Raw genomic sequence first — 22795 nt, forward strand, 5'->3', positions numbered from 1 at the left:
TCTTCCCCAAGTCGGTCTGTAGATTGGGTGCAAGTCCAGTCGAAACCCCAGGGTGCCATTCACTCGAGGTTGAGCCACTCATTCTGTGACTCGCGCAGAGGTGCACAGAAGCCGGGAGAGCAGAAAACAGCTTTGAAGAAGATGACCCAAGTTGGGGGCCTTCACCCCTTCCTGTGGAGCTACCAGGACCAACACCATGTGGCATCGGCAGACACGGATCAGAACAGAATAAACAGGCAGAAACGGAGACAGACACGCAGTCAGCTGGCTTTCGACAGAGGCGAACTTGGGACCCGGATGGGTCCTGAACAACCAAGGTGTCCGTATATGCTCAACGAGCTAAGCTTCAGGCCGTTCCTTACAGCAGATAAGAGTTGGCTCAGAAACTGTCACGGACCTCAGTGTGAAACCTAAGACCGTAAAACTTCCAGAAGAAAGCAGAGAAGAATCCTTGTGACCTTGGCTTAAGGAAAGAATTCCTGGATGCAACAGCAATATCACAACCCACGAAGGAAAGAACAGATACATTGAACAACCTCAAAATCGAGAGCTTCCGCTCTTCAGAAAAGACCATTAAGACAAAAAGAAAGCCTGGAGACCGGGAGAAAATATGTTCAGACCACCTGGGTGATAAAGGACCCCCATAGAACTCTAAAAGGGACTCTAGAAACTAATAAATAATGCAACTTAAAAATTGGACATGAGAGGGGCACCTGGGTGGCTCAGTCGGTTAAGCGTCCGACTTCGGCTCAGGTCACGATCCTGCGTCCGTGGGTTTGAGCCCCGCGTCGGGCTCTGTGCTGACAGCTCGGAGCCTACTTGGGATTCTGTGTCTCCCTCTCTCTCTGCCCCTCCCCACTCGTGCTCTCTCTCTCAAAAATAAACATTAAAAAAATTTTTTTTTAATGAGGCATAAGATTTGAACAGACAGCTCACCAAAAAAAGATACAAAGATGGTCAAAAGCACACGAGGGGATGCTCCTCTCAGTAGAGACACGAACACTGAAACCACCACTCACCGCTGCACACCCAGGAGAATGGCCAGCGTTTACGACCGACTACACCGTGTGTTGATGAGGATGTGGGAGGAACAGGGCTCTCGACCCTGCTGCTGGCAGTCAAATCAGCACAGCCGGTTAGAAGGCAGTTTGGCAAGTTAGACGCACACCTGCCTTATGGCCCAGACGTCTGGTCCTGGGTGTTTACCCAAAAAACAGAATCAGGTCTGTAGAGAGACCCACACACAAATGTGCACAGCAGCCTGACTAGCAGTGCGAGGCTGGAGATAACACAGTGCCCCTCGTGCGGCGAGCACATCAACACCCGGTGGGCATCCGAAAAGTCAGATACCGTGCCACAGGAACCAGGAATGAGCCATCTGTACAGGCTGCAGTGTAGACGAATCTCCAGGTTGTCTGATCGGGAAGCGTCCAGGCAAAGCTAAGCAGAACCCCCATAATCCCACTTGGTGAAATTCTAGGAGATACCAACTATGATGACAATAGCAAGGAGGAGTCCCGTGGTGGCACACGGAGGCTCTGGGGGTGATAAACGTGTTCATCTTGGCTTTGAGGATAGTTTCACAAATCCAGGTCAAAACATGTAGAACCATACACTTGGAAAAGTGCCACGTTTTGCGTGGCAGTGACACTTCGGTTGTTAAATCTGTCACCCAGACCCAGCTCCCGCCCGTGTCACGTGTCACGACCCGTGGCCTCCCCTCTGGTGCCCTGGCCCCTCCCTCCTGGGACAGGGCTCCAATTAGATGTTAGACTCGGGGGCCAGGCACCCACTCCCGGCTGCTGGACGCTCAGGACTTGACCTCCAAGCTCACGCTCCCTCGAAGCGGGCTGTCCACAGGCCAGCGATGGGCCGGCCGATGTCACGATTGAGCTCCCTCGGTACCAGAGCTTCCCAGGGGATCGGCTGAGCCCTCCCTGAGCCGCACCAGGGTATGCTTCTCCTGTGACCCCACCCCACCCTCTCAGCTCCCCACCGGGCCTCTCCTGAGAGTGTACCCCCAACTCTGGGCCCACAGTCTGCTCCCTGGGAGCCCAGCCTGGGCACAGCTCAGGTCCCTGCCGTGGCTCGAGTCCACGCCGACCTGCTGTTTCTTGCTGACCAGGGATTCCCAGGAGCTTGGCTGGTGGCATGTGGGTGCATGTGTGTGTCCCTGCCCACCGGGGGGTTCCAGGTAGGGAGCAGGGTCTTGGGAGGAGACCCCACGCTGGGCCTGCCGGTGGTGGGGATCCCAGCTGCTCTGTCTGCCCCACCCGAGGAAGAAACGCTAGCCCTGTTCAGGCAGCAGAAGCTGCTGAATAGGCGGCCGGAAGCGGCACACATCTGCGGAATGCTGTCACTTCCTTGTCCCATCTGAATCACAGCACCTCAGGGGGCGGCATGGAGACCAGAGCCCCACTTGAGGGCAGAACTCAAGACTCGGGCTCCAAGGTCAAGACCAGCCTGTGGCGAAGCCGGGAAGAAACCCTGGCCGGGCGAGCTCTCTCCGGTGCTCCCCTCGCTCACACACACGGCCGGGGCTTGGCAGGCCGGCCCGGCACCCGGAACCCAGCACCCAGAGACGGGAACAGGCAGTCACCGTGACGTCCGGGGCCACGTCCAATGGAGGTAAACTGCTCCTGAGCGTCTCCGTGGGTGGGAGCGTGTACAGGCTCTGCAGGCAGGTCTGCAGGATCTGGGACTTGACCATGGGTTTGAGACCGGGCCGCAGGTTGCTGGAAGAAACACGGGGAAGATTCTGGACGTTTTCACAAGAGCCCACGGTTCAGGAATGAGACACCAGGCTGAAATGGATTCCCAGCGGGGAGAGGCCTACACAACTTAAGATTTACGAGTGGGTGTCACCAGGATCAGGGCCCAGAATGTGACCGGGGTCAAGGTCGAGGTTCAGCGTGTGGCCCAGGGTCAGGCTCAGGTTGTGACTGAGGCCTGGGTTTGGTGTGTGACCAGGTTGGGGATCGGTCTGTGTCAACATTAACGACCTGTCTTGGATAGGAGACGAGGCTGACGGAGCGTGGCCTCAGCAGGGCCAGCCCCGTGTTCCTGGTCCCTTATTCACATCCGTCTCCTCACATGTGGACCCCCACCCCCACGCAATGACTTGGCCTATCTTCATTCTGGACCCCAAGGAGAGTTACCTCAGTCCCACAATGATCAATATGATCTTCTCCCGGAAGAGGGTGGTCAGGAAGTTGGGCTCCTTCTGAAGGATGCACTGGGCGGGGGGTGGGGGGGGAAAGGGGGGGTGGAGTCAGAGTGCCCGGTCATTTCAGCCTCCTGGTCCCGCTGGCGGCCCTGGGAGCCCCCGGGAGCCCCCGCAGGCATCGCTCACCAGGAGGCACTGGATGAGCTCTGGGATCTGAGAGAATTTGTAGCTCGGGGTGCTGTTCTGCCTGAGAGCCTTCAAAAGCATGATGGTGGCCGAAAGGAAGCTGGTCTTGAGGATGTTGTCCTGTCCGTGTGGAGTCCGGGGAGGGTCAGTGGGCCGGCCCCAGTCAGAGGACGCGCGGCCCCCACACCCCCCGCCGCCCCGGCCGTGGCCGCGCTCACGTAGCGGCTGCAAGAGAAGTAGTACACCATCCTGGACACGATGTTGTCCACCCAGGGCAGGATCTGCGCCCCGGCGTGCGCGGCCATCTGCCCGTAGCAGAGCAGGGAGGTGCTGCCAGCCCATCTCCAGTGCGTGTCCGGCTCCGGCTGCTGCGGACAGAGTGGTGGCCACTGGGGAATCGGCTCTCTACCTGCCGCCCTCCGCGGGGGGGGGGGGGGGGGGGGGGGGGGGGGGGGGCCCCTCCCCGCGTGCGCCTCAGGACCGCGGCCCCGGGCCCCGGGCTCCCCGCCCTCTGGCTGGAGGTACTGCTTCTCGTCCGGGGGTCTCTGTCGCTCATGTCTCTTCCCAGCAGGGTGCCCAGGACTAGCAAAGCACAGATGCTCCACGTCAACCCCCAGGGCGGGACCATAGGTGGACACACAGGACCCGGGCCACACGCCCCACCTGAAAATCAAGGCAAGCCCACACGGCTCCCGACCGTCAGACCCAGCGGAGGCTCTGGATCCCGTGTGGGGCCCCAAGGACAAGGCTCAAAACTCCCGGGCCGCAGCAAGAACGGAGGTCTGACACCCACACACCAGCCCCTCAGGAAGGTGGGCAGGGCAGGGGTCACCCCCACGTTTCCAACGAGCAAACTGAGGCTCAGAGCAAGCCAGCACCGATGCGGGCCTCTGGCCCCTGCTGCCCCCACGCTGCCCTCTCTACCTGGCTGTCTGGGGACGTGAAGACAGTCCTCAGGAACCTGGTGCGGCCCACGTGCTCCAGCGTGGCCCACACCTCCTGCATGTGCCTGGAGGACACAATGCCGATGGCCACGGCAATGCCCTGTGGGCCAGAGACGCCGTGAGCTCGTCCCCACGCGGCAGTGCTGGACGCGGCCTGCCGTCTCCTCCCCACCCTCCCGGGGGCCCCCGCAAAGGAAGGTGGGCGAGCCCCACCCCTGCCCTGAAGGGCGTGTGTCCCACTGGGGCCGCCGGAGCGGGATGGAACCAGGACTCGGCCGTGGACAGGTGCCCGAGGTCACCTCCAGGCGGCACCCGCATCGCAGCCCCTTGTCGCTCGGCACAGCGCCGGGGGCCGCGGGAGCCCCACCAGGTCGTGGCGTGAAGGGTGGGGTGTCCATCTGCCGTCAAGCAGCGACCTCCGCGCGGGGGGCGGGGCAGGGCGGAGGGGCGGGGGTGCCGAGGGCTGCCACCCACCTCCCGCTGGCCGGATGACTGGTGGGACAGCTCCAGGAGGCTGGCCAGGTGCCTCCTCACCAGGTCCACACAGGAGCACTCTCGGAGGATCAGCCCGTAAAAGTGGAAGAGGAAGGTCTGGGGGGAGGGAGGAGGGGGCGGGTGTGGGACGGGGCATGGGGGCAGGGGCGCCACCACCGCAGGGCGAGGGGCGAATGAATTCGCGGAGCTTGTCCTGAGCACCTTCCCGAGCCGCGCGGCTCCTGCCTCAGGCTGCTGCGCCCACTGTCTGCTTGAGGCCGCAGGAGGCGCGGGGGCCGCCGCAGCACCCCCTCCCCGCCCACCTTGAACTGCTTCTTCACCGTGCCTGGGGCTGCCGCCAGACCCTGAGCGCCAAGTTTCGTGGGTCCTGCAGGGCGGTACCCAGACGCCGTGTCGGCTGCGGTGCCTCGGTTTCCCCGGAGGCTCCCGCGGTTCCCACCCCCCCACCCCGCCCCGGGCACACCCAAGCCGAGCCTGAGCGCCGTCCTGTGCAGGGCCGACCAGTCACAGCGGACCTCCCCTCCCGCCCACCTCAGGTGTCCCGGGCAGAGCTGCGCCCCCCTGCCCCCCAGCCTCATTTCGTGCGGGCGCAGGAGGCTGCGTTCAGGGTCTTCCAGAATTCCCCTTTATCTTTCTCCCGATGAAAATGTGTAGTTTCTACATCGGGCAACACAACTTGAACAGAGTGCACTCCTGATTGTCACCGATGACCCCACTGTCGAGCGTGGCTCCCTCACTAGAGCGTAAGCCTGCCGCCCTTGCCTCCGCCGTGCCCCTGGGGCCCGGAAGAGGGCCTGGCCGGCTGGGAGCCAGGGCTCAGTGAACACGAAGTGGCCCCGAGGCCGCCGTCCCCTTGCAACAGCACCCCTTGTGCCTTCCCGGCATCATCCGTGTGCGCAGAGCTTCAGATGGCGACAATCACTTGGGAAGCGGGGAAGGGGCCTGAGCGGCCGCGGGCTCTCTGCAGTCACAGCCTCCCGGGGGCTCTGAGCACACGTAGGAGAGCCCGGGAAGCCCCACCCCAGGCACTGACCTTCTCCAAAGGCTGCCTGAGTTCTAGGTTCAAGGCCGCCAGGAGCTCCTGGAGGCCAGCGTTGGGCACCTCTTTCCTGATGAGCTGTGGGTGGAACGCAGTGTTCAGGCCCCACCCGACCCTCCGGGGGAAGCTGGGAAACCCCAGGGATGAAAACTCAGGGTGGGCACCTGTGGGTGAGCAGAGAAGACAAACCACCCCCCAAAGGGTAAGGAGATATTTGCCAGAGGGCTGTGCCCACCTCTGCTTGGTCCCTGGCAGCCCCCCACCTGCGGGATACCCCTGCACCCCTTAAGCTGGCTGGGGAGCCCGTGACACTCTGGCCCTGCCAGTGTCCCCCAGCCCTCTCATGCTGCCATCTTGCTGACCTCAGGGCCTTTGCACGGGCTCTTCCCACTGGCCGGATGTCCCTCCCTCCCCTGCTCTGAAGCAGAGCAGGAACCTGGCCATCAGCCAGGTTCCAGGGGCCCGAAGCCAAGCTGTGTGTGTGCTTAGAGCCCGTCTCCCTCTAGGCACACGTCCGTGCTGCTGTCCCTCAGTACTCAATTCTGTCTGTCGGCCCTGAACCCCTGAAGACTCTGCAGCAGGAAGGTGGAGGACAGGGGCCGGGGGGGGGGGGGCCACCCGACCTGGGAGCTCAGCCACCGCCGGTGGTGGCTCAGGCCTTCACGCTGAATAGGCCAGAGCGTGTGGGGCGTCAGGGAAAAGCAGGGCCTGGCCCCCCACGATGGCAGGAGTCCTGAGCTGGGGAGCCTCCTGCGGCCCACAGGTTGGGAGGTCCCCAGGCACGGAGGTGGATCAGACACCACCCTGTCCTCTCCAGTCCCCGGGGCCTAGAGCCGGGGGCAGGCTGGCTGGCTCCACGTGGCTCCCTGGCCCGCACCTGCCGCCAGGCCCCAGTGGCAACGTCTGAGCACCAGCTGGCAGGGCCTCTGTGCCCCACCTGCCCCTCCGCTTGTGGCCCAACACCTTCCTACATCCCGGCACCTTCTGCCACACGTCCCTGAAGGTCAGGGGCTTCGGGGGCTGCCAAGGCCGGCGGGAGCCAAGCGGCAGTGCGGGCCTCGGGGCTCACCCCCTGTGAGCCCTGGAGTGGCAGAAGGTAGCGTCCCGCACGGACGAGCAGGGTTCCTGGGGTCCCACCTGGGTGTGCTCCCGGATGTGGCACTGGATGGCCTCCAACACCTGGCTCTTCTGCAAGGCTGACATGGTCCTGATTTTGCCGACGAGCGCTTCCTCCCAGAGGGGTCCGTCATTGGGGGGCTTGCTCGTGCTCGCCCTGCCTAGGTGCTCTGCAGAGGACAGAAGAGCAGTCTGGTGCCGGGGGTGCCAGACGGAAGCCTAGACCCCCCCGGTTCTGGCTCCGGCCGGGCCCTTCGGTCACAGGGCCCAAAGGACTTTCTTTACAACGTGTCTGCAGGGAAACCGGTGTGAGCGCAGCCAGGAGGCAAAACACAGAGGGCAGACGCCGCCCCGGGTGCCAGGGCACAGCCCCCCGCAGAGCCCAGCCAGCCAGGCGAAGAGAACACGCCTCGTGACGGGAACGCACAAAACGCCAGCCCAGGAGAACGCGGTCCCAAAGGAGTCGCTCATCGTTTGGAGTAAAAAAGTAACCTACGTCCCTGCCCTACTTCTCACACCAAAATAAATAGCAGGCAGTTACGAAGCTTGAATTTCCGAATGGCAGCTGTGAACATGCCGAGCACACGCGGCTTTGTTATCCGGAAACCCCAGAGTAGAGGTTCTGAATACGACACAAAGAGGCAAAAGGGAAAACGCTTTTAGAGTCAGCGACGTCGGCTTAGGGCCCAAGCATCGTTACAGCCCACGGAACGGTAAACTGAGGAGGCGTCTACACGGGACGTCTATGACAGAAGGCCAGTATCGATGCTCCAGACCCTTCTAGGTCAGGAGAGCGTTGAGTCACCGCAGGGAAGGGGTGGAGAGGCGCCCAGAAGAGACCCCGGTGACCAGTAAAGAGACGAGAAGGCCGTTCAGCAGCGATACAAGGAAAGCAAATAAAAACGACAAGGAGACAGGACCTTTCCCGTCAGGTTGTCGAGGCACAGGTGCGGAGGAGCGAGGGGTGGAGACGCCGTCCCAGCGCTGGGGGTGGACGCAGGGACCCGTCCTCTTTGAAAGATGACAGCACTCCTTTCTCGAGCGTACGTCAAAACCGTGTTCCGAGCCACTCGGACAACCAGCTTCCCGGCTCACGAGGCACAGCCTGGGAGCCTTCTGAGAACCAAATCCTCTAACACAGTTTACAGAAATGATCAGTGCTGCTTTGATCAGGAGAAAGCGGGGGTGGGGGGTGCGAGGCCAGCGCCCCCCTGGGAGTGGAAACAAACTCAGGCCTGGGGTCAGCCGCAGGGTGGGTCCCGCACTGCCGGTCCCTACCGCGGGCCAGGAGCCAGCATCGCCCGGTGGCCCACGCACACCCCACTTCAGGACCCCCCCAGCCCTGGCTGACACCCACAGCCAGGCCCACCGCTCGAAGCCAGCGCCGGGCCCAGGCTTAAGGCGGCTTGTGAGGTGGCCTCACTTGTGGTGCTGACCCGCTGCCGTCTGGGTCCATCTGCTGTTTCATTCATTCATTCATTCATTCATTGAAAGCTTGTTGGGAATCTATTACTTGCCCAGCACGAGAACCACAAATAAACAACAAATGCTCGTGTTTACAGCACTCTCGAGGGGCCTGTGCCCCCAGAGCAGGTGGGGGACCACCCTGCCCCTCCCTGTCAGGGCCACAGGAAGCCGGTGGCACAGAGGCAGTGCCCTTCCCCCCCGGACCTGCCCCCGAGCAGCTGTGGACCCTGGTCTCTTCTTGGGGGTGGCCTGGGTGGCTGCGATCCTCCGTGGTGCTGCAGGCCGGCAGGGAGAACAAGGCCTCCAGAGCAAGCCTCACCTGCTTTGTCAGACTCCAGAGACAAAGCCCTTCCAGAAGTTTCTGTCAGGTGTGCATGGAGGCGGCCCTCAGCACCCGGCAGACACAAGACCACGGCACCCTCCGTGCCGCCCTTGGCTCTGCACCCACACCCTGCACAGAGCGGACACTTCGCAAATGGAAGCCAAGTGACCTGAAACAAACGGCCGGGGGAAGGGACGTGCTCCGAGCCTGGAGGGGACCAGGACAGTGTTGTCCAGAGACCGCCCACTGGGCCCCCGATCCCCACAGCCCCCAGCCCACCTGCTCACCAATATCCAGCTTCTGTTCCCCTGTGGGCGACAGGCAGTTGGACCTCCAGTGGGGACAGGAGAAACCCTCACTGGGTGTGGCCACCATGGACAGCGTCACCTCCCTGGAGAGCAGGTTCTGGGGTGGGGACAGAGGGCAGGACCAGTCAGACTTGCCGAAGAGAGGCCACACCACACTGGGGCCCCCACCTCAGTTGCCCCAACCATACCAGGGCCCCACCCCAGTCACCCCAACCTTATCAGGACCCTACCCCAGTCAGTCACCCCAACCTACCAGGGCCCCCTCAGTCATGCAGCTCCGTGAGCTCTGGGGACCTAGGGAAGGAGGAAGGATGAGCTGACATTCAAGGCCATCGGGTCCTCAGCAGCCCCAGGCTCCCCTTCCCAGAGGCTCGGGTTCCACATCCCGAATCGGGCCTCCCACTGTCCAGACACCCACAGCCCAGGGGCATCGTGGAGGGTCAAAGGAGCTTCACCAGAGCTTTCCCAGGATGCAGGGGGACCAGAGCCCAGGCACCCACCGCCCCCTCTGACCTGGGCCTGCGTGGAGGAGTCATGTGCTCTGACCGGCCTTGCAGCCCCATGGCAGCCCGGGGCCCTCCTCTGCCGTCACGTCTCCCTGGGCTGTCCACACCCGCCCACCCTTCCACCAGGCTCCCCAGCATGAGGGGATGGCGAGGGGCCCGCTTCCAGGGCACCCTCTGGTTCAGAGGGCCCGGGACAGGCCAGAATGTGCATTTCTTAGAAGCCTCCAGGGGACCCCGATGCTGCCAGCCTGGGCTCCGGGCCATCCCTCTCTGGGCTGGGCCCCCGGCAAGTGCTCTCCCCCAGGACCCTGGCCCGGGGGCTCCTCCTCCGGGAGAGAGTGCCTCCAAGACCATCAGCCACAGTAGGGCTCTGGCGTCCCTTTGACCCCTCCCACCTCCACCTTAACTCCTGGTGACTCCCCAAAGCTGTCCTCTCCTCCGCCCACTGCCCCCTCTCTCCCTGGGCCCCAAAAGGAGCCTCGCGCATCTCCTGAGCCCAAGTCTCTCTTCCCGGCCTCTGCTCCAGTCTCCCGGAGAGCTGGGGCCCCGCTCTGGGTCCCTCCCCACCAGAGGCAGGGGTGTCTGCACCCCAAGTCCCCAGTGTGTACAGGAATACGTGAAGGCAGGTGAACCCGTGAGTCTATGCCCTCTAGCAGGTGCTCCTGAGGGTGAGCCAGAGAAAGCCTCTCCCCAAGCAGGGGCAGGGGCCCCGTCCGTCTGGGCTCTCACACCCACCGGCACGGCGCCAGGGAACAGGGGTGCCAGTCGGCTCTCGGGGGAGCCTCCTGTACTTCCCGAGTACCCCCGCTCCTCCTTCCCTCACTCGACACATGTCCGGTGTCCTGTGCACAGGCCTGGAGTAGGTGACTACCGACAGCCACAGCCCAGCCCTGCCCTCCGTCCCGGGGCCACCTGCAGCCGGCACCCCAGATCCCAACATCTGACCCCCCTGTTCGCCCAGACCCTCAGCACCCTGTCGCTTCAGGGCCCGCGTCAGCCCCCTCCCTCCCCACCCTGGTCTGAGCTGGCTGCTCCCTCATCCAGGGTCCCCGAGACTCCTTCCTGACCCCAGCAGGCCCCGCTTTTGCTCCCGCCTGACTCTTGGTGATACACTCCTGAGGGCGCCCTCAACACCCCATGCACAGGCGCTCACCTCCTCCAAGGCCCTTGTGACCTGCACTCTGGCTATGGGTTCCGGCCGGGAGGATGTTGGTGTCTGGGGGAGAGAGCTCTTCCTGGAGGTTGAAGCCCAGGTTGAACTGGTCCCCAAAGCCCTTTCCATGGGTGAGACAAGGGCCACTGTCACTCATTCCCAGCCTGGGGTGGGGGCCAGGTTGTTGGCAGTGACAGTGGGAGCAGGCCTGGGAGGCTTCCTGGAGTGGGTGAGGTGAGACCCCAAAGTCCGTGAAGGGGACAGCGGACCCCAGGAAGTAATGTTCAGGGGCCCCGAAGTAATCAAATCCCAAAGAGAGTGATTCGGCCAGAGACGGCAGAGGTCAGCTAGGTAGGAAAGCAGCTGGGGGAGGGGAGAGCATGGGCTCCCCCGCTGCTGGCTGATCTCCCCCAACAGGGATGGCCCCCCACCTGCAGGGCCCTTCCTCTTCCGCCACCACCACCAGGTGCAGTGACCCACCCTCCGAGTTACCCACTGCTCTCAAAGGAAGGAACCACCCCAGGCCCCCAGGCCCCTGTCAACTGCTGCTCCCTGCCTGGTCCCCAGGGTCCACACTCAGACCCCTACCTGTACCTTGGCACAAGCTACTTTTGCCCGGAGCACGCCTTCCCTGTCGCCTGCATACCCCTCCACTCCGTGCTCCCTTAACCTGTTGGCCCTCTGCTCTGGCCCCCACCCACTCCCCCCCAGGGTTCCCTTTATGCCTCCCTCCCCGGGCCATGAGGTCCCAACGGGGAGCCTGCCTTGCTAAACACACGCTTCGGGGACGCTGGGAATCAACCCAGAGACGAGCTTCAGGCTAATCCACGAAATCTCGTGTAAAAGATGTCATTCACGAGTAAAGACTGTTGAAAAGGTTGTGAAAGATAACAGCCCCCAAGAGAGGGAATCTCAGCTAAGACCCCCAGAGTGCACACAGGTGCACATTTCTGGGAATTTAATCTCTGGAAAACGAGAAATGCATGAAAAATCTACCTACTCGAGGGTGCTTCGTGGATTTAAAAAGCTATGTTCCAAAGTAGAGGAAAGAGGGGCAGTGATCAAAAGCCGGGTTTCTAAAGACTGTTCAACGACGTGGGGAAATGCTTAGGAGCCCACAGGGAATAAAAAAATTCGACGACTCAAATTTACAGTCAAAAGTCATCTCGGGGTGTCGGGCTTCCAGGGGATTCTGTTTCCTGTACCCTTTGCAACATTTTGCAACCTGTGTTCCGAGGTCCGGGGACCCTGAGGAGACAGGGAGGGGTCAGGCCCCGGCCTCGAGGGTGGGGCTCTGCTCAGGCCTGGGAGAGGCCGGTGTTGGGAGAGGTTCACAGGGGGGCAGGACGTCAGCCCATCCCCAGCCCCTGCACAAACCAGCAGCGTCCTGCAGGCATCTGAGCCGCTGGGAGGCAGTGACAGCTCGAGGTCACCCAGCCCTAGAGGCCCTGACAGGCCGCCACCAGATGGCAAAGGGTTTATTCTCCGAGAAAGCCTGGGGGAGACTTGGAGGACATTTATGGGTTCACGGGGTCGGGAGCCAAGCCAGGCCGAGGTGACCCAGAAGGGCCTTCCTCCAGTGACCCGGGGAGACCGCGCAGCGGGGGGCAGGAGCAGCTGTGTGTCTGGCTTTCCCCAAGGCCGTTTGGAGGTCAGCAGGGGCCCCGTGGACGTCATGCAGACCGGAGGCCCCCGTCAAAATCGTCTGTGATTGTGAGTGTGGTGCCCTGAGTGCTGGGGGGCATCTAGAAAGGCCTGTGGCGGGGGCACCTGGGGGGCTCAGTCGGTTGAGCATCTGACTTCGGCTCAGGTCACGATCTCGCGGTTCGTGAGTTCGAGCCCCGTGTCGGGCTCTGTGCTGACAGCTCGGAGCCTGGAGCCTGCTTCGGATTCTGTGTCTCCCTCTCTCTCTGCCCCTCCCCTGCTCCTGCTCTGCCTCTCTGTCTCTCTGTCTCTCTCTCTCTCTCTCTCAAAAAGAAATAAACATTAACAAAAAATCTCGAAAGGCCTGTGGGTGTGGCTCCAGCTGTGCATTTACGGGCGGCTCAGCTGTGCCTCAAGTCGGGCTGGATACCTCCGGGCGGCCTTCCTTCCGTGAGTCTTCGAGTCTCTGATCCCAGGGCTCAGTGGGGACACGTCTCCTGAGAAAGTGGGTCGAGAAACCGCGTTTCCCTGGCTGACCCTGTTTCCCAAACAGCCACCCTGTCCTGAGAATTCCATCCCCAACCGACATCGTGGGCAGTTGAGGGCCTTCCGGGCGCGCGTGGCCGCGGGTTTGCTCCTGAGGCCGAGAGGGACCCCAGCCTGGACGCTGACCCAGACAGACGGGCCCGAGACGGCGGTGCCCACCCTGCCTTGTCGCAGCCGGGAAGCGGCAGTCAGGCCTCGCTCGAGGGGCCTGTCTTTGGAGAGACCCCTGCCTGCTTCTGGCCAGCACCCTGAAGACCCTCGGGGGCGTGTGTCCCCGGCACCACCATCCGGGTGCTGCCCGGGGCCAGGCCCCCAAAAGCCCCGAGAATATAAAACGGGTGCAGACTTGCTCCCACCTGCCCACGGGCGTGTTCCGTGACGGCCTCTCCTTGACGAGCACTCGGAGGTGCAGCCACACCCACTGCCCCCGGGGGAAGCCGAGCCCCTCCCTGGTAGTGCTCCCCAAGGGATCCTCTCCCCACCCGCCCACCCACCTCACCATCCCCCAGGGCTGCTCAGTGACTGAAAGCAGCCTCTGGCCGGGACAGACCAGGGGTCCCCTCCCTGGCAACTGCCACAGGGGGCCTCGGCCGTGCCCTCCGCCCGGGACCCCCCCCCCCCCCAGCCCCACCAGCAGGTGCACTCCTGAGCCTTCCCGAGAACAGCGTGCCGCGTAACTCCCCTGAGGAGCCTCCACCTGTTAAGAGTTTTTATTGCAAGAACTTTCTCCTCCAGAGACGCCCCCGCCAGCCACCCCTGGGGGCAGCTGGAAGAGGTCCCCTTGAGAGTGCTGTAGGTCCGTCACTGTCTCTGGGACGCTCTCGAGGGCATCCCTGACCAACAGCGGGGCTCTCCAATTCCCCAGGCTGAGAAAATTCCAGGGCTGCAGACCGCTGAGTTAGAAAGAGGCCCCCTCCCCTCGGATGAGCTCGGGGTGAGGCCCCAGAAGGCGCCGCTGCCCTGGTGGAGAGGCAGGCGGGCAAGTAGAATGCGAACCGGCCCCTTGAGGCCACCGTAGCCACCAGCAGGGGCTGATAAGGGATGGGGCCCCAAGGACCCTGGGGGTGACCCCACAAGCGGTCCAGTGGGGGGTTCCTGCCATGAGTGCCGTGGGAGAGGTGGGTCCCGGGCTCAGAACGGGGAGCCTGGGCCTGTGGGCGGCTGGCCTGAGGCCTCCACCTGTGAGGCCGTCGGGAGGCTGGGAGCCCGGTGTAGAGAGAAAGCCCCAGAACGAGGCCTCCCCCAGGACAGGCAGCGGCCGCTTTGTTGGGCAGTTTGAAAGCTGTGGCCCGAGGAACCTTCTGCCGGGCGGGGGGGGGGGTGCTTGTCTCCCCACTTGTGCCCCCCACTCCCTGTCAAGGCCCACAGCTCTTAGCTCTGGAGGGTATTGGTGGGGAGGGCGGGGCGGGGTGGGGGACCCTGATGCAGCCCTGTCCAGGCTCTGGGGCACTGTAGGGACACATAAAGGGCTTTCCCAACCCCCACAAGCCCTTTGGACCATTTGCCACGAGAAGAGGGGCCAGAGTGGCCCTGAGATGTGTCGGGGCGGCGGGGGGCGGCTCGCTAAAGACCCTCAACACCTCCAGATCGCAGTCAGGTGGAACCGAACTTTCAGCCCACACTGTGGGCACGTGGCCCTCGAGGGCCCCACATCTGAACGGGGACCTCAGTTCCTGGGCCTCCGGTGGCACGTGCCATCTCTGTGGTGACGAGGGCTGTCTGGGGAAGAGTGGCTGGTCAGGGGGGAGGGACTGGGCACTGGCTGGCCTCTGCTTCAAAGCTCTGAGCAGAAAGGCCACAGGCAGGGGCCGCGGGCGCGCCGGGACTGGGCGGGCGCCACCTGGAGGGTAGAGCCAGCGGCCCAGTGGTGGTTCTGAGCGGAAGTGGGGGGCGCCGGGGCACCGGGAAGTACCCCACTGGCAGGGCCCTGCCCAGCCCAAGGGCTTGGTGCCCCCAGGCCCCGTGCTCAGTGGGTGCCCCTCCCGAGGCTGGGAGCACGGCATGGGGGCTGGGAGGACGGCATGGGGGCTGGGAGGCATCCTGCTGCCAGGAAGGGGCGTCCTGGAGGAGGCGAGGGGCTGGGGGAAACAGGCCTGAGTTCGGCTGGAGAAGGAGGGCTGCAGGGCGGCCAGGGTGCATTTGCCCAGGAGCCGGCGAGGCCGGTGACAGCCCGCGTCAGAAGTCAAGCAGCGGCCAGGACTCAAAGCGCCAATTTCTAGACAGGAGAGTGCAGGTGCCCGTGGTGTGGCCATCGCCCTGCGGCTGGGGGCCAAAAATCTGAGGAAGCAGGAGGATGGCCCTCACCCTGGAGTGGGTGTGGAATCAGGAGCAGCCTGGGAAGGCTTCTTGGAGGAGGCAAGAGAGGGACAGAGGACCCTGGGTGCTCTTGGGGGGGACCACCGGGAGAGGAGGGGCGAGGATGGACAGGCCGAGGTGGGGGGGTCATGGGGGGGGTTGACAATGGCAGCGGTGGGGAGCAGGGGAGGGGCACGGGGTGGGGCTGGGGGGAAGGAATCCCACCTCGACACCATAACCGCGAGGCTTTTGGAGACAGGTGGGCTGTGTGGCTGCTCGGTGGCAGGGGCGGGGCGAAGGGGGCAGGACAAGCCATCTGAGAGGTGGGGACAAGCCCCGTTGTGGCCAAGGTCGAGCTGCATGTGAGTGATGCAGGGGAAGGCAGCCAGGGGCAGAGGGGTCCTGAGTCGGCGGCCTGGAGTGGACAGAGTGCTCGGGGAAGGCTCGGCTCATGGGGCCTCCCAGGCAGCCGTCCAAGGGCCGCCCACCCTCCAGCCCCTCGGAGGGGATCCGCTCTCAGGGCTGCAGCTGACAAGACACCTGCCTGTCGCACGTCCTCGCGGCCCCCGAACCCGGTGTCAGTTCCTCAGCACACACCCGTCACTGCCGGAGTTTGAAAACCCAGAATCAGGTGCACAGAAATGGAGGCGGCCGACGGAGCAGTGTGGGGGCTCCGGCACCCCCACCCGGAGGGACCCCTGGGCAGAGGGAGGCCCTGAACCGCAGGAGCCCGGGGGTCACGCTGGGGAGCCTGGGAACCCAAGTGTGTGCCACGGAGGAGGGCCGCCTCTGCACCTGCGGTTGGTGACTCTGTGAGCCTTACCAGGCTGACTTTCTCCCTGCCGCCCAAGGTCCGCGCGGAGCTGGGGAGGCAGGGTGTGGGGGCCTCACGGCTTCAGATGGACGGACCCCTCCCTGTGGGGAAGAGGTGGGATGAGAAAGACACGGGCCCCGCTGAGTCCCGTCACAGCCCACGGCTCCCCGCGACAGGCTGTCACCATCTGACTCACTTATTCCACATATGATCATTGAACACCCAGAATGTACTGTCCCCCGTCAGCTCGGGAAAGGAAGAAGAGGGGGGCTCAGCCTGCCAGGGAGGCAGACTCCTAAACCAACAGTCATTCAAAAGCGCCCAGTGGAAACCGTCCAGGTCTGCCGGGGAGAATCAGGGCAGGCTTCCTGGAGGAAGGGGCATTGGAGCTGGGGCCTGAAGCAGAGGGAGGAGCTTGCCAGACCGCGGCACGCAACGGGAGGGAACAGCGTACAAAGGCATACAGCAGGGGAAGCCGGTCCAGGGCCCGGAGAAGGGGGTGCTTGGGGGGCCGCATGTGGCCCCCACGGCGGGGGCAGGGGGCGAGTATCCTTTGCAAACGCAAGGCTTGGGATTCGGGTTTTGCCTTTTGGCAGAAGGGAGGCTTCCGGCAGCAGGAAGGAGCAGGGTATCGGCCACAGGGAGACGGCGCCCGGTCGCCATCAGACTCGGGCTTCACGCCGCACTTGAGACAAGGCAAGAGGCCTCAGAGGCCCTTCCCGACACTCTCCTCCCGGGTCCCGGCTCTGGGTCCTGCTCTGCCCGCAGATGGAGAGGGAGGGAAGGCCAGGAGGGGCAGCCTTCTCGGCGGAGGGAGGGCGGGTGGGGGGGGGGTGCTTCAAGATGTCTGCAGCCAAGCAACCCCAGGCCAGGGCTCGCCCCTCCGGCGGTCAGCCCGACCACGGCCAAATCCCCCAGGGCCCCTCCTGCTCAGGGCCTGGGCTCAGCTGTGCTCCCGCACCGCATGCTGTGTGGCCTCGAGCAGGTCACTGAGCCACTCTGTGCCTCAGTTGCCTGTAAAATTCAGCCGCAGCATAGGGTTGTGATGAAGGTAAACTGAGCATTTATTTGTAAGCCGCTTGTCAGCGTGCTGGGGCGGGAAGACAGCGAAACAGGGTGACTGAGGACTTGGGTGCTTATACTCACCGGGCTAGCGTTGGGGGGGTGGGGTGGCTGGGCGACCTGGGCCAGGTCCTGTCCTCAGAGTGGGTAATCAGGGAAACGGTGGCCAGGACGGTGACGTCTGGGCAGACTCGGGAAGAAGCAGGAGCCTGCGCTTGGGGGGCCACCGGAGGCCAGCGGACCGCGCGGCTTCTCCTCACTCCCTCCTGTGTCTCCTCCTTTTTTCCCTCGAGTATCAAACAAGCACCCAGCGTTGGGCACCCAGAGCACAGTGGGTGACGGAGAGCCGTGGCGAGGGGCTCGCCTCCCAGCTGCTGCCGATCCGCTGAAAGCCGAGCTGCAGGCGCCTCCAGTCGCCTCTGGCGGATGTAGGACGCCCCTCCCCCATGTCCCTCTTTCACCTGCAGGGTCCCAGCGGGTCCCCACCACGAGCCACCACTGGAGCCTACCAGAAAGAAGGCGGGGACTCTGCCCGCCAGCCCCAGCGGGAGGGGAGAAACACAGGGGCTGACGAAGGGGGTGCCGGCGTGCTGGCCAGGAGCGTGGAAGTCCCCAGAAGGCCAGGGGGCCAAGCCAGGCGAGCAGAGGGACAGGCGCGCGCCTTCAGGCCGCGTCCCCATATCAGGAGGAGACACTCTTGTGCCCATCCCCTTGGGCCCCTCCCCTGCTGACAGAACCCCATCAGAAGGAGACCCCTCCACCGGGGGGGGGGGGGGGGGAGGCGGAGCGTGTTGGCTCCGAATGCTGCTGCTGTCACCCCCCCGCTGCCCCCCCCCCCCCCCCCCCCCCGCCTCACCAGCGATGGCCTGGGACATGGCAAGGGCCTCTGTGCCTGTTGCTGTTGAGAGGGTTCCCTGCTGGGGCCGCCGGTATGACCGGGAGCAGCGGTGTGGGTCGAGGCCTGGGGGCCCCTGGAGAGGCTGGCACTCAGCAGCGCCCCCACCTGGTCAGGTGTCCCTGAGCTAGCCAAGGAGGGCCCAGTCAGAAGTGCGGTCAGCCGACGCGGCCCAAGCCTGCCCGGATGAGAGCATCTTCCTCTCACAGCATCCGAGGTCGGAGCAGGCAGCCCGGAGCCCGTGTAGACAGTCCGTGCCCCTCCTGCCTCGTGTGGCTGAGAGCGGGAAGCCGGCGGGACCTGCAGAGTCGACGTTATTGTTCCTGGGGGTTCCGTGGGGACCCCCTTCCTCTCCCACCTCACTGCCCGACCCCGTCGTCACTGGCTCCACGGACACCACGTCCTCATCACTGCCAGGACACCTCCTTCGCACTGTGTTTGCCGGTTGGGGTCTGTCCTCTCACTGGACCGTGAAGCCCCGAAATCACCTCCGGCCCCCGGCACCCCGCAGCGACGTCAGTGGCACTCAGGGACCAGATGATGCGCGGGACAATAGACCGCCACCTCCAAGGGCTTCCTGCGGGCCGGGCACCCCCCCAGGAGCGTGGGCCCTGAGGTCAGACCCTCAGTCTTCCCGGAGCCTGTCACCAGCTTCTCTCCGGCTCAGCCAGGTCTCCCAGACACCAACCAGAGGGGACCCACCATCACTAACAAGTTATTGGGGCGGTCATGCTTCACTGCTCTGTCGTGAATAATCCAGCAGCTCTGATCACAAAGATGTTGCTTCTTCAAGGACCACCTTGGTGACAGCGTGAGGTGACAGCTGCAGAGCCATGAGGGTGATGTCCCTCCACCTCCCAGGGTTTGACAGTCACTTGACCATTCCTTCACTTTTCCCTTGGCCACCTCCTCAAGGCTGAAATTACCCCCCACCCCGTCAGCAGGCTCCTTCCAAAGGACCAGCTCGCTTTGGGAGAAGCTCTCTCGGGCCCAGAGAGGACTTTCGTGACCAGTCTCCTGCCTCCTTGACAGAAGTCCCTTCCACAGCGTCCCTGGCATTCCAGGTTCTGGTTGGTTACCTCCAAGGCTGGGGAACTCACTATCTCTCCAAACATGTAAATGAAGCAGGGAGGGAGGCAAGATAGGGGTCATCTAAGACCCCAGATAACCCATCAAGGGCAATGGTAATGCAGAACCCCCCAGTCTCCCCAAAGCCATAGAGGTTTTGAAGAGACCCCTTTACGAGACCTTTCCCTGCGTAGAGTTGGTGGGCATGGGCAGCCCTTCTCCATAGAAGAAGTGAGCCACTGGCACAGAGGAGGGAAGGTGCGCTCAGCGAAAGGAAATAACCAGGCAAGTTGGCCCGATGGAGGAACTTGACGGGAGCTGTGTTCAAATCCTAGTGCAGCAGTGGTGGGAAAAGGCCAACCACAGGCCACGCCCCCATTGGCCCAGCCAGGGCCTGTCCCATCCCCATTCTCCCCTCCCTTCCCCAAGGCGTGCAGTCAGGGGTGGGGGGCCTCCAGGAGGGGCTGCCTCCACAGTGGTGGGGGGTTGTGGGGGTCGTGGGGTCGTGGGAGCCACGGGGTGAGGGAGGGGGAGGTTTCCAGCTGTGCTGGGTGTTGACACGTGTCCTCCCTGCAAGGCAGGCAGACCAGCTGGGCCGCACGGGGGTCCCCGCCTGGGTGCTGCGTCCTGTGTCCTGTTCCACCGACCTGTGCACCCCACCCGCCCCCGGTTCTGCACGGTCTTGATCACGGCAGCGACGTCGTGATAAGCCTCAGAGGTGGGTAGATCGATCCCTCACACCTGATTCTTCTTTTTGAAAACTATTTCAGCTAGTCTAGGAACTATTCTGGTTCCTTGGCCTTTTCCTGTAAATTTTAGAATTTTGGAAGAATCTTGTCCATAGCTACAAAAAGTCCTTGTGGAATTTTGACAGGAGTTGCCTTAAAACTTACATAAATTTGTGGAGAATTGACATCTTCACCTGTTGACTTTTCTAATCCATGAATATGGTATGCCGCTCCTTTTATTTAGAGCTTCTTGAATTTCATTAATCTTTTGTACTTACAGCAGACAAGGCCTGAACATGTTCTATTAAATTTACACCTAAGTATTTCATTTTTTTCCCCAGCAACTGTAAATGATATTTCTATTTCTGTTTCCACGTGTTCATTGCTGGTACATAGAAATACACGACTGATTTTTTTTTATTTTTTAATGTTTATTTATTTTTGAGACAGAGAGAGACAGAGCATGAACAGAGGTGGGGTAGAGAGAGGGAGACACAGAATCTGAAACAGGCTCCAGGCTTTGAGCTGTCGGCACAGAGCCCAACGCGGGGCTGGAACTCACGGACCGTGAGATCATGACCTGAGCTGAAGGCAGATGCTTAACTGACTGAGCCACCCGGGCGCCCCACACAACTGATTTTTGTGTGTTGATCTCATTTGTGACCTTATTGAACCCACTTATTAGCTCGAAAGGTTTTTTTTGGTAAATTCCTTGGGATTTTCTACACAGACGATTGTGTCATCTATAAATGAGGATAATGTTATCTCCTCCTTTCTATCTGTACGCCTTTTATGTATTTTTCTTGCTTTATTGCAGTGGCTAGGACTTCCAGGATTCCTGATCTTAGGAGGAAAACGTTTGGTCTTTTACCACTGGTGTGATGTTAGGTGTAAGTTTCTTGTAGACTATCAGGTCGAGAGAACTCCCCTCGATTCCTATTTTCCTGCAAGTTTTTATCGTGACCAAAGTGTTGCATTTTCTCAACTACTCTTTCAGTATCAAGAGACATGATCATGTGATTTATCATCTTGGCCCATTAATATGGAGAATTACATTGCTTATTTTCAAATGCTGAGCCAGCCTTGCACCCCAGGAACAAGCCTCTCGGTCACAGTACATCATTATTTTTATACACTGCGACATTCTATTTGCTTCTATTTTGTTAGGGATCTTTGTATCTATATTTATGAGAGACACTGATCTGTGTTTTTCCCTCTTTCTTTCTTTCTTTCCTTGTTCCTTCCTTTCCTTGTTTCTTTCTTTCTTTCTTTCTTTCTTTCTTTCTTTCTTTCTTTCTTTCCTTGTTTCTTTCTTTCCTTGTTTCTTTCTTTCTTTCTTTCTTTCTTTCTTTCTTTCCTTGTTTCTTTCTTTCTTTCTTTCTTTCTTTCTTTCTTTCCTTGTTTCTTTCTTCCTTTCCTTGTTTCTTTCTTTCTTTCTTTCTTTCTTTCTTTCTTTCTTTCTTCCTTTCCTTGTTTCTTTCTTTCTTTCTTTCTTTCTTTCCTTGTTCCTTCCTTTCCTTGTTTCTTTCTTTCTTTCTTTCTTTCTTTCCTTGTTTCTTTCTTTCCTTGTTTCTTTCTTTCTTTCTTTCCTTGTTTCTTTCTTTCTTTCTTTCTTTCTTTCCTTGTTTCTTTCTTTCCTTGTTTCTTTCTTTCTTTCCTTGTTTCTTTCTTTCTTTCTTTCTTTCTTTCTTTCTTTCTTTCCTTGTTCCTTCCTTTCCTTGTTTCTTTCTTTCTTTCTTTCTTTCTTTCTTTTCTTTCTTTCCTTGTTTCTTCCTTTCCTTCTTTCTTTCTTTCTTTCTTCTTTCTTTCTTTCTTTCCTTGTTTCTTTCTTTCCTTGTTTCTTTCTTTCTTTCCTTGTTTCTTTCTTTCTTTCTTTCTTTCTTTCTTTCTTTCTTTCCTTGTTTCTTCCTTTCCTTGTTTCTTTTTCTTTCTTCTTTCTTTCTTTCTTTCCTTGTTTCTTTCTTTCCTTGTTTCTTTCTTTCTTTCCTTGTTTCTTTCTTTCTTTCTTTCTTTCTTTCCTTGTTCCTTCCTTTCCTTGTTTCTTTCTTTCTTTCTTTCTTTCTTTCTTTCTTTCCTTGTTTCTTCCTTTCCTTGTTTCTTTCTTTCTTTCTTCTTTCTTTCTTTCTTTCCTTGTTTCTTTCTTTCCTTGTTTCTTTCTTTCTTTCCTTGTTTCTTTCTTTCTTTCTTTCTTTCTTTCTTTCTTTCCTTGTTTCTTCCTTTCCTTGTTTCTTTTTCTTTCTTCTTTCTTTCTTTCTTTCCTTGTTTCTTCCTTTCCTTGTTTCTTTCTTTCTTTCTTTCTTTCTTTCCTTGTTTCTTTCTTTCCTTGTTTCTTTCTTTCTTTCTTTCTTTCTTTCCTTGTTTCTTTCTTTCTTTCTTTCTTTCTTTCCTTGTTTCTTTCTTCCTTTCCTTGTTTCTTTCTTTCTTTCTTTCTTTCTTTCTTCCTTTCCTTGTTTCTTTCTTTCTTTCTTTCCTTGTTCCTTCCTTTCCTTGTTTCTTTCTTTCTTTCTTTCTTTCTTTCCTTGTTTCTTTCTTTCCTTGTTTCTTTCTTTCTTTCTTTCCTTGTTTCTTTCTTTCTTTCTTTCTTTCCTTGTTTCTTTCTTTCCTTGTTTCTTTCTTTCTTTCCTTGTTTCTTTCTTTCTTTCTTTCTTTCTTTCCTTGTTCCTTCCTTTCCTTGTTTCTTTCTTTCTTTCTTTCTTTCTTTCTTTCTTTCCTTGTTTCTTCCTTTCCTTATTTCTTTCTTTCTTTCTTCTTTCTTTCTTTCTTTCCTTGTTTCTTTCTTTCCTTGTTTCTTTCTTTCTTTCCTTGTTTCTTTCTTTCTTTCTTTCTTTCTTTCTTTCTTTCCTTGTTTCTTCCTTTCCTTGTTTCTTTTTCTTTCTTCTTTCTTTCTTTCTTTCCTTGTTTCTTTCTTTCCTTGTTTCTTTCTTTCTTTCCTTGTTTCTTTCTTTCTTTCTTTCTTTCTTTCTTGTACTGTCTCTGTCTGGTAGTTCTAGCTTCATAAAACAAACCTGGAGGAGATGAGGAACTGAGCCCAGGAAGGGAAA

At 59.7% G+C, this 22795-nt stretch overlaps 1 protein-coding gene across 6 annotated transcripts in view; it reads right to left on the minus strand.

The window, feature by feature from the left end:
* The window catches only part of LOC125156053 (maestro heat-like repeat family member 5), a 31067-nt gene extending 17800 nt beyond the window's left edge, over positions 1-13267 (minus strand). For 4 of the 6 annotated variants that reach the window (XM_047841693.1, XM_047841691.1, XM_047841695.1 and 1 more), the window contains exons 1-11: positions 12777-12887; positions 9297-9337; positions 9023-9140; positions 6968-7116; positions 5825-5908; positions 4771-4887; positions 4277-4396; positions 3571-3720; positions 3353-3472; positions 3159-3235; positions 2600-2735 (exon numbers count right to left, since the gene is read on the minus strand). In XM_047841693.1, the coding sequence (XP_047697649.1) occupies positions 2600-2735; positions 3159-3235; positions 3353-3472; positions 3571-3720; positions 4277-4396; positions 4771-4887; positions 5825-5908; positions 6968-7116; positions 9023-9140; positions 9297-9314 (1089 nt within the window). In that variant the 5' untranslated portion in view covers positions 9315-9337; positions 12777-12887. Of the gene's footprint in view, positions 1-2599; positions 2736-3158; positions 3236-3352; positions 3473-3570; positions 3721-4276; positions 4397-4770; positions 4888-5824; positions 5909-6967; positions 7117-9022; positions 9141-9296; positions 9338-12776; positions 12888-13248 lie in introns of those variants that run through there. The other 2 variants (XM_047841689.1, XM_047841692.1) reach the window with 2 other exon arrangements.
* Between the last annotated feature and the right edge of the window lie 9528 nt (positions 13268-22795).

This window comes from Prionailurus viverrinus, chromosome F2, assembly GCF_022837055.1.
Source record: "Prionailurus viverrinus isolate Anna chromosome F2, UM_Priviv_1.0, whole genome shotgun sequence".
NCBI lineage: Eukaryota > Metazoa > Chordata > Mammalia > Carnivora > Felidae > Prionailurus > Prionailurus viverrinus.